At 40.3% G+C, this 10,253-nt stretch overlaps 2 protein-coding genes across 2 annotated transcripts in view; one reads left to right on the top strand and one right to left on the bottom strand.

Annotated features, from left to right (window-relative positions):
* The window catches only part of FAM149B1 (family with sequence similarity 149 member B1), a 107,838-nt gene extending 105,656 nt beyond the window's left edge, over positions 1-2,182 (top strand). Inside the window, exons 13-14 of the mRNA XM_007940621.2 lie at positions 1,061-1,133; positions 2,109-2,182. Of these exons, the coding sequence (XP_007938812.1) occupies positions 1,061-1,133; positions 2,109-2,182 (147 nt within the window). The remainder of the gene's footprint in view (positions 1-1,060; positions 1,134-2,108) is intronic.
* A 2,020-nt stretch (positions 2,183-4,202) lies between these two features.
* DNAJC9 (DnaJ heat shock protein family (Hsp40) member C9) lies at positions 4,203-8,647 on the bottom strand. The gene is made up of 5 exons (XM_007940620.2): positions 8,468-8,647; positions 8,201-8,341; positions 7,438-7,692; positions 4,645-4,731; positions 4,203-4,322 (listed from the first exon to the last, which is right to left on the bottom strand). The coding sequence occupies exons 1-5, from the start codon at positions 8,645-8,647 to the stop codon at positions 4,203-4,205; spliced, it is 783 nt and encodes a 260-aa protein (XP_007938811.1).
* Between the last annotated feature and the right edge of the window lie 1,606 nt (positions 8,648-10,253).

Raw genomic sequence — 10,253 nt, 5'->3', positions numbered from 1 at the left:
TCACCCAAATCACAATAAAAATAAACAAACAAACAAAATAACACTGTTCTGGTAGCATAGTGCCTAAGGCATCTGACTGCAAACCAGAAGGCTGGCGGTTCAAACCCACCAGCTGCTCCTCAGAAGGAAGATTGGGCAATCTAGTTCCTTAGATACTGCCTCGGAAACCCAAAGAGGGCTCACTATGAGTCGGAAATGACTTGACAGCAGTGAATTAGGTTTTAGTTTGGTATTTTTATAAATAAAGTTTTACTGGAAAACAACCATGCTTGTTTTTGTGACTATTATTGGACTTAGCCACACATCCGTTTATGTACTGTCTGTGGCTTTTTCACTATAACAGCAGGGCTGGGTAGATGCACCAGTGACTGTATAGCCCAACAATGCCTAAAACATTTCACCGTTGTGCCCTTCACAAAACGTAAATTTGCTGACCCTTGATTTAGAATCTGTGGGCTGCAGTAGAAATTGTTTTTAAGGTTCTTTCGAATTCCTGAAATGTTTTGATTCCAGTGCCCTGACAGGGAACTAAGAGGGTATTTTTTCTTCTGGAAGCCCCAGCAGGATGGTGTTTAAAGTTATTTTTTTCATATGTAATATATTAATATTTTAATCATATATTTACATTTTTTGATTCCTTCTGGTAATTTTGAAACATTTAAATTTCATAAAGGTAACAAAGTAAATGACATCTAAAACATGGTGGTAAAGTTACACATATTTCAATATTGCTGAAAAGGCCAGTTCCATTATTTTAAGCAGTTGGCAGGCAATAAAGATAAATTAGATAAAACTGCAATATTAAACCATGTGGATCATTTGTAAATGCTAAGATTTTTTTAAAAAGGCATATTAAGGAAGTTGTAGAACTTGATTTTATTTTTTTCCAACAAACGGCTTTGTGGGCCTCTGGCTTGGGATTTTCTACTCTGAATTCAACCCAGTGGCACTCAAGCCCCTGCTTCTCTCAGGTTGGCAGATGCTTTTTACATTATTGCCTGACTTCAGGGTTTCCTGTGTTGATGCAGTGCCCTTTAAGAAGCCCCTCTTTTTCTTTCAGCCAGACACACAGTGCCGTCGCTTGTGTGCTGCCGAGTACCCTCATCAGGGCCGTCCTGGCAGGGCATCTGCAGGTACGGTACGGCCAGATTTCACTACTGTTTGGATATGCTGAGGCCTTGGCTTTAAAGTCTTACTTTTTTCCTATGTTTATTTTCCCTTCCTCCTAATTTCCTCATATTTATTTGTTTTCCTATATCTTTGTAAATCATCTCAAATTCATTTTGGAAGATGAGTTTAACTCAGATAAGACATCTACTGCTCAGAGCCAAAATGTTCCCAATTTGTTTTCTCAGACCATATATTAACCTCTCACTATTCTAGCAAAATAAGTAGACAGTACTGTTTTGTTTTTTAATCTAACTGAAAAAACCGTAACATCCAAAATATCATTCAAGAACATGGCATGGCTTTTATTATGTAGGCAAAACACACACTGCTGCAGATTGAACTGCTTTCATTAGTTCACTTGCTAGGCAAATGTAAGGGACTTTAAACCATCAGGATATGCTGAGTCTGGTTCTATCTCATTAACTCCCTTTTGAGCTCCAGATTTTACCCTATAGATACTTAACAGAGGAGGGATAGGAGGAAATTTAGGGATGTCTTAATTCTTCCCATGATGACCTTTACCATCAGAGCCATTCTCATCTTCCTGTAGGTAGAATTTACAAGTCCTGGGTGGCTGAAATGTTTACTGTTCATAAGATTAATTACCAAGGACAGGAAAACCTATTCTGCCTCAAACCATCTTTGTAGTCTAAGGGAGCTCTTAGTTCAGTTCCTAGTAGCACTGGTAGTCTTTCAGTGTTTTCAGTTGATTCTGTTTCTTGCATCACTCCTCTTAGGGAAGCAATGGTGCCTCTGAGCTGTAGTTATTACATTCAGCCAGGTTAATGGTCAGGTGTAACACTTGTTAAGTAATACCAGTATCTAAAATTAAAGTCCAAATGATAACTGGAGCAAAAAAGCCATTGTATAGGATTTTGAGATTAGCAAATCATAAATGTCTACTGATGTTACTCTATAATTTCATCTTTGTCTGACAGGTCCTCAGTTACATGGGTCTACAAAACCTCAAAGCAGAGGTGGACTGGTCTCCAGAACCAGGCAGGGACCATAGGGAAAGTAAGAACCAGGCTGCAGGGAACACATCTGAAGATTTAATAGACCAGTACTGTCATCTCCTCATGCAGAGCTTGTAGACAAAAAACAACTTGAAACCATCTTCAGGAAGTTATTTTGGTTCAACTAAGAAAAACACAACAAAGTATCTGCCAAAGATTACATGGGTACTGTTTCTATTTCCAGTTACTACTGTCTTCTTTCAGTCTTAAGTTAACCCATTTCATTGGATAGGAAAATTTGTACCCAATGATGTAAACATGAATAATTACCCCCAAATCACAGCTCATATTGTCTGTTAGCAATGATCAGATCAATTACTACAGGTCTCTGAGACTAAACATCCACAAAAACAGCATGATTAATAAACAAAAGTTATCACTGGCTTCAGAACACTTCTGCTTGTATTAATTTCTGGAGCACTAACCTATTTTGTTATTTTTAGGACATAGTTCTGTCAAAAATCTAAGCTACTTATCAAATAGATGCCATTTCTAAAGGTTTCTCTTTAGATGTCCAAATCTAGAAACTGATAGCAGTGGAAGGGGTAACCAGACCAAAAAATGCTGAGCATCAGTGTAAACTAACTGAATGCTTTCCACTGTTTCAGATAGGACAGCAAGCTCACACTGCCTGCTTGTGATCAGGTTAGGCTTATTTTCTATTTCCAAGTACCTTTACTGGTCATATTTTTCCAAATATTAAACCTATCTTGCCAAATTTTCTCCCTAGGAAAGTCAATTACTTTGTAGACTCTTGCTGTTAACAAGCCATCAAGATCCAATTCCTTAAAACTGCAATTAGTCCAGTATAAATGTACCCCGAAATAAATGACTTTGACACCAGTAAGAGCAACAGAAGTTGAAGCTTTGGCATTCTTCTGATGTTACCATGGAGCTTTTCCTGAGGGCACTCATGAATGCAGCAATGATTTTTAACTATGGCTTAAAATTACACAGTATTTAATTTATTGCTAATTTTATCATACCAGTTTTAGACCTTACTGTCTAAATCTTTGGGATAATTCAAGTGATCAGAAACTGGGATAACTTTATTTTACTACGATGTTCTAATGCTGTCATGTGAAAACACAGATGCTTCAAATGTGCATTAAATATGTTTTTAATAAAAGTATTTTTTAACCTTTTTGTAATTAGAAACTGAAAACGTGTCATATGTTTGCCTCAAATTATGCTATATAAAACTTGATACTAAGAGAAAGTTTGGTTATACATACAGTATTGAATAGATTAGTCTACAAGAGGGACAGTTGCTAATGTTTTATGTATTCTAATGAATACATAACAACTGAAATATAAATGAATACTCTGTGTATTCTCACAAACCAGTTCCATGAGTGAATTACAACAAACTGCTGGGTCACGATGGCTTGCCTTCTGATGTTTGTTAGTGTTGAGTCAGAGGGGCCTCCACAAAGTCATTTACTCCAGTTCTCCAGCCCTTTGACAGATGAGGAAACAACTAGTTGAGACAATGTCAGTGACCTGTCCGCAGACATTCAGCAGTCAGAGGCAGGACTACAACAACTCATGTCTCTTTATGTTATTTAAACTGAGGTGTCTACTGTAACACTGAATGGAGAACTTTGCTTCCCTCTTCTGTAACCTAAACAACACTCATGTTTTGCTATATCATATTTTAAATGACCACAGTGATAATTTTAAAAGCTCCCAGAATAAGTAATTTTTCACTTATTTATTTAATCATATACAAGTCTTAGAAAAATACTTGAAGTAATTTGAACACCCATTTTTCCTATACTTCAAGTATCGAGTATAGAACCTCGCTGAATAAAACGAGGAGAGCAAGTCTGTTCAAGACCACCCTGACTGGAAGTAAACCAGCTGGTAGTCCGGAAGGCAGTAGTTACACGGCTGATCTGACAACTTAGGCTAGAAAGACAAGTTCTCTTGGGTTGACTGGTGTCTTCAAATCTTGACCGCATCTTTACAAAGGTACCAATTAGGTCCTAAGGACCTCTGAAGAGAAAAATTCCATTATTTCTTTTCTTTCTTGAGAGATGTTTTTTTCCCTCCTCCTTTGGAAGGTTTGCAATACTTTGCTTCCATCTGAGCCAGAAAATTGTCCATTTCTTTTTGCCGATCCTTTTGTCTGCTCTGTTTGAAAAATTAAAACACAAGCTTTCAAAACAACACTATCCACAGAGTGGCTGTCAGGGACTGGGGTGAGGGGTGCATCGGGAGTGAATATAAGGTTTTTTTGGGGGGTGATTAAAGTGTTCAGGAATTAGAGGTGATGGTTGTACAACTGTGAATTACTAAAATCCAATGAATTGTACACTTCAAAAGGACAAATATATGGTATGTGAATGTATCTTAGAAAAACAGAGAACCCACAACATTCTATATGTATCCCAAAGAAAACAGGAGCCATGGAAATCAGAACTTGAAAGAAGTGGCAGCAACATGCCAAGTTTACCTGGATGGCCGCTTTCAAGCCATCCACCCCTTCATCAAGCCCCAACTCCTTCCTGGTCATTTCTGCTTCTTTAGCCTCCTCTTGAGCCTGAAATAGAAACTCAGGTGGGACTTCATGACAACCTAACAATTGCTTAAAGTACACTGTTTTCCAAAAGCAAACCATGGTAAGAATAAAACTCCTTTCAATTTGGGGGTTGTATGAATAGATCAAAAGAATAAAATTAAAAATTACATAAATACTCATTAAAAGGCAACACTGCTAAGACCAAGCAATAAAGTCCACTGATTATAATAAGCATTTCTATGTCCGAGGTTTTCCCATTTCTACTGGCTATGCGGTCCCTTAGGTCTTCAGTGCTCATAAACCAAACAGTGACAAAAAGGAAACAAAATGCATGGATTGGTAGGAAAGGCCCCTTCACCAAAGACGCCCTCAGAAGCACTGCCAGCACACAGGCATTTTAGATTCCTCCTCTACAAACTCAATTGACATGTGTGCTGGTGGCAGCCTTGTGAACAACCTAGTTTAAAGGATTTCTCCTAAACAGTCAGGGGAAACAACAGTATCAAGGCTCAGTTTTAACATTTCTTTACCAATTTCAAAGAACCCTTCTTTTACCAAATTTTCCTAGAGTAACTGTTTCCAAAATACCACAAGAACACTTTGGGAAAGGTTAGTAAGGTTGTTCTTTTCTTCATGGCAACAACTATTAAGAGGCCCCAACCCCTATGAATTTTCTAAGTAGCAATCAATATATTAACACTGGTAAGAATGATACATTTGGACTTTATTATCCCAATAAAGACACAGTTCCCTCCTTTTTACTTACAATCCATCTCCTAAATCCTTGCATCCCAACCCTATGTTTGCTGGAGAGTAAAAGCTATGCCCTTTTCCCCTCCAACTGTAGAGGCAAGTTTTCCAACCTTAATACCCTATTATTGAATACAACTGGGCTCAGTTTCACCTGAGACAGTGATTACCAACTTAAGATAAGCTATAAGCACGAGTCTAGGCAGATACAGCCTTTGAGCCAAAATGATGATCTTCAAACATTCCATAGATCCCCAATGTAGAAACGGCAGGGCCTTTTATCTAGGCAAGTCAGACAACCCTTAATATTTTCACCCACCCGCCCCCAAAATGACAGGTTCATGTCATATGTATCTAAAAGCCTCAGAACCCACCCACCCCCGCCCCCGCCGATTCCCCTGCACAGAAGAAAGGCACTTCAGGGGCCTATTGAAGAACTGAAATCTTAACCGATCCATCCGCTCTCCCTAGAGCTCTCACCACCAAACACAAAACCAGGCTGAAGCATTGATTACTTCAGTTCTGGTGCAAGGCACTGTTTCTAAAAAGGCCAGGCGCACAGTGCTGGCTACCTTAAATCCACTCCTTTCTGCAATTCCAATGGTCCTTAAGCTCCTTTCTTGGGCCACCACCTTCCACCCACACTAACTCCACACGAATATGGGTATAAAGGACGCACAAGCCATAATTTTTAATTCTTGGCAAATGTGTTTCTCAAAGTTTGGTTGAAAAGACACCTTCATCAGAATAAACATCTATTTAAAAATACATATATTCTGGGCCTAAGAGTCTGCAATTTTAACAAAAATTCTTCAGCCAAGAACACTGTTCAGCCCGTGTGCCTGGACTCCATTACTGTGTCTCCCGAGAAATGCCCCAGCACAGCCACAACCATCAGCCCAGATGAAGAGCATTTCAAGATCACTTTAAGATGATGTTAACAATGCGTGTAGTAAACTCTTGAGCACAACATACAAGAAGAGATAAAATTTCTCTACATGAATTCATATGCTCATTTTATTAGAGGAGAACAATCAAGTTAAGGAGCCCTGGTGGTGCAATGGTTAAGTGCTTAGTTGCTAGCTGAAAGGTAGGATGGTTTGAACACCACCAGCTTTCTCAAGAGACCAGACGGAACACTCAACCATGAGAGATCAAAAGGGCAACATTTGCCCAGGGATAAAGCTCAGAAGGCAGGAATGTTTAGGAAAGAAGGACAATGGGAAATGCTGAACACAGGGAGGAAGTGGGTAGAGAGCTGTCACACTGTGCGGATTGCAATCAACGTCATGAAACAAAATGTGTATGAATTGCTGAATGGAAAACCGATTTACTTTGTAAACTTTCACCCAAATCACAATAAAAATGAAAGAAAGAAAATGGGCCTGGCAATCTCCTCCTGTAAAGATTTACAGCTACGGAAATCCTACAGGGAAGGTCTACTCTATGAAATAGGGTCACTATGAGTTGGACTCAACTTGACAACACACGATAACAGCAATATGTAACAACTTAACCCTTATCCTTATATTTCAGTGGTTTTATATATACAGGCAGTCCCCGGATTATGAACAAGTTCCATTCTTAAATCTGTCTTTAAGTCAAATTTGTATATAAGTCCAGACAGTTAGGTATATAACCAGTCAAGTCTTAGCACAGAGTATATAATGTACCTTTTTATGTGTAAGAAATTCTAAAGAAACACTTCCAGATACACTAAAACATCTTCAGCATAACAATACAGTAGTAATAATGTTTTGATGCACATTGCAAAGTAGTGCCCATCTGTTACCACAAACTACTGTCAATTTGTTAATATAATAGACTTTACAGAAGTTAGTTTATAATGACAGGTGGTGTGTAAGTCAGACGTTCGTACCCAAGGACTGCCTTTATTTCCATTATTGTAAATATCCTCAAATTCTTTTCAGAAGCAACCAAGACATCAATAAAAAAAATAGCATTCAAAAATCTTACCCTCCTTTTCCTTGCATTCATCTTTTGCTTCGATTCTTTGACAAAGGCTTTATAGGATGGGACTTCTCCCGCGTCAATGGCTTGCTGAATGATGTTCCTTATTCTCGGTTCCTCTGTGTACTGCACACACAGCACAGACTCCATGATCTGATCCATGTCACCCTTGAAGTCCAGGTAGGCCTGTTTAATATCAGCCAACTCTTCTTCAGAACCTTTGTATGTCTTTTCAAAAGCCTGAATGTCCTCTAGAGATATCTGAAAAAATAAAGGTGACAAGCTTTAACTTTGAGAATTTTATTTTAAATAAAAAGTATACTAGTAAAACTAATGATGTAGGTGTTGAAATGTTTCTCCTCAGATGTCACTTTAGTCGAAACTTGCAAGAAACCAAGTTTTCTATGCTTAAGCTTTTCCAGAATTCTCCCTACCCCAACCTTGAAAACTTTGTTAAACTAGTGTCAGGAAAATTTAAAAGAAGTTTCCAAACATGGGGAAAGAACAGAAAAACATTCAAGGCTTGCATTTGAATATCTACATTTTGTATAAAATATAAATCTTCCACTGCAATAATTACACACTATCAGCAAGAAATTAAAGGCCCTTTCAGTTAAGTGTGTACTTTTTTTCTTTCTGAAGAATAAACTCATTCCTCAAATTCGTCATTCCTACAGAATTAATATACAATGGAAGGCCTTAAGAGACATTCAACAGATGTTTGTTGAATGATGAGAAGAGCCACAAAGAAACCTCCAAAATCCCCTACCTTTTTAAAGAGTAACCTCCAATATGCCTCCCAGTCCCGATCTTCGTTGAGCACAGCAGAGTCCTCGTCCACGGTTCCCTGCTCATCGTATACTGCTCTCTGCTCTTTATCACTTAGAACCGAATAGACTTTCCCGAGGATCTGCGGGAAAAAGCACCCAAGTCACCCCTGCAGTCCTACAGAAACTGGGCCACGAGAAATAGATTAAAAAATAATGCCAGGCCGGCATCAGCGCACTGCATCGGCGGGCGGCCCGGGCTTGCGCACCTGGAAGCGGCGGGTGGCGTCCTCCTTGTCGCCTTCTCCCACCCGGTCTGGGTGCACCTGTAGGGACACCCTATGGTAGCCGCGCCGGACCTCGCCATCCGAGGCCTCGCGCCTCACACCCAGCACCCGGTAAAGGTCGGCGGTGCCGAACACTTCTTCACAAAGCTCCAGCAATCCCATGCCGGGCACGGAACAGAAGCAGTGGGTCCCAGCAGTATCTGTGCAGCCCCGGACTGCTCCCTTTTCCCGCGCAAATAGCCCAGGGCGCCTGCGTCACAAACTGCGCAGGAAAGGGCGGGGCCAAGTTGCGGAACTACGCTTTACGGCGGCCACAAAGCTGGGTGGGGCCAGGCCTGCGTGGGCCGAGAAGGCCGATTTGAAAGGGCGGAGTGTATCGTGCGAGGGGAGGAGTCACGTGGACCTCATTCCGTAATGGAAGAGGGAGACCAGGTCTCGCAACACCCTGCCCTGCGCGGCCCTCCTCCCCTTACACTGGCAAGCTCTCATCTGTGCTTTCTCCAGTGCACCATGAGGTAGCTCATTCAGAAACACAGAACCTCCACATACTAGGTTTAAGCTATAAAATCGCCAGTGTATTTTTTAAAAATAAAAAATGCTAACACTTGGCATTTGGCACGATCACGTGGCTCTACCTAAGGATTATAGGTTTCTGAGTTATTTTCCAAAAATGATCCTTACAAGAGTATGTAGAACTCTTAAACCCTAGTAATACTGCAACCTACAGATTGGGACTGCTGGAATATTTCCCCTTGAGGCCTGCAACAAAAAGCCTGAATTAAAAAGCACAAAATACCAGTATTTTAAAAATTCTTTATCTGACAGGACTATGGGTTTGACATTTATTACAGAATAATCCTCACCTTCCAGCTCTGGTGTCACCTCCCACATTGGTGGAGATAACATATCGGCCCAAACAGCCATCTTAAAAACGTTTAAGATGCTGCAGAAGACACATAACAACAACAGCAGCAGGATACATGTAATCTTCAAAGACATGGTAAGAAAGTTGAGCCTGGAGTTACAACCCAAGGCTTGTTGCTGTTATGTACCATCGAGTCAGACCCGTCTCATAGCGACCCCTCCTTGGGTTTCCAAGGCGGTATCACTATGGAAGTAGATTGCCCAACCTTCCTTCTGAGGAGTGGCTGGTGGGTTTGAACCGCCAGCCTTCTGGTTAACACGAGGTTAGGGCTGGAGAAATCTTCAGGAATCAGAGAGAGGACAGGTTCACATAGAAATTGTGTATATAGATCTTTGACAAATAGACCAGAATGAAAGGTTAATATCTGAGTTGGCAGAAACTCTGAAGCTCAATATAATACATCTTAATCCATTTCACACAATGCAGGTTCCCCTGCCCTGGTCAGTATGTTCCATCATCACAATCTCCTCTCTCCCAATTAAAGTTTCTCCAAGGACTCCAGTCTCTCCAGGGTAGATCACTATCTTCTCAATGTCCCAGAGTTGCCATGGTTTTCAAAGCATTCTTCTTTTCCAAACCAAAGATCAGACCCAGCTAAAGACAGTTCTAGTAAGCCTGCCCTCATTCCAGGCTCCTCAAAACAAGTGGAGGCCAATCAGCAGCCCTGAAGGCGCTTCAATGACCCCAGGATTTGAGATAATTATTCTCAGAATCAGATAAGAGAGTAAAATAGTTCGGTACATTGATAGAGCTTTAGAATCACCTCTCCAAATGTCTATAGCCTAGTCTCATGCCAGAATTTAAAATCTGTGCACTGAAACCATCTTATCCACACTTGTGGTC

The sequence above is a fragment of the Orycteropus afer genome, unplaced genomic scaffold (genome assembly GCF_000298275.1).
Source record: "Orycteropus afer afer isolate SDZICR_OR568_19922 unplaced genomic scaffold, OryAfe1.0 scaffold00070, whole genome shotgun sequence".
NCBI classification, from domain to species: Eukaryota; Metazoa; Chordata; class Mammalia; order Tubulidentata; family Orycteropodidae; genus Orycteropus; species Orycteropus afer.
This window is presented reverse-complemented; position numbering and strand designations above follow the sequence as displayed.

What these genes read in the sequence shown, in the direction of transcription:
- DNAJC9 (XM_007940620.2), bottom strand. Translation starts at nt 8,647, where the DNA reads ATGGGATTGCTGGAGCTTTGTGAAGAAGTGTTCGGCACCGCCGACCTT. An exon ending in GGAGGTTACTCTTTAAAAAG is followed by an intron (nt 7,693 to 8,200) that starts GTAGGGGATTTT and finishes TTATTTTTTCAG; the next exon opens with ATATCTCTAGAGGACATTCA. An exon ending in TGAATGCAAGGAAAAGGAGG is followed by an intron (nt 4,732 to 7,437) that starts GTAAGATTTTTG and finishes TTTCTATTTCAG; the next exon opens with GCTCAAGAGGAGGCTAAAGA.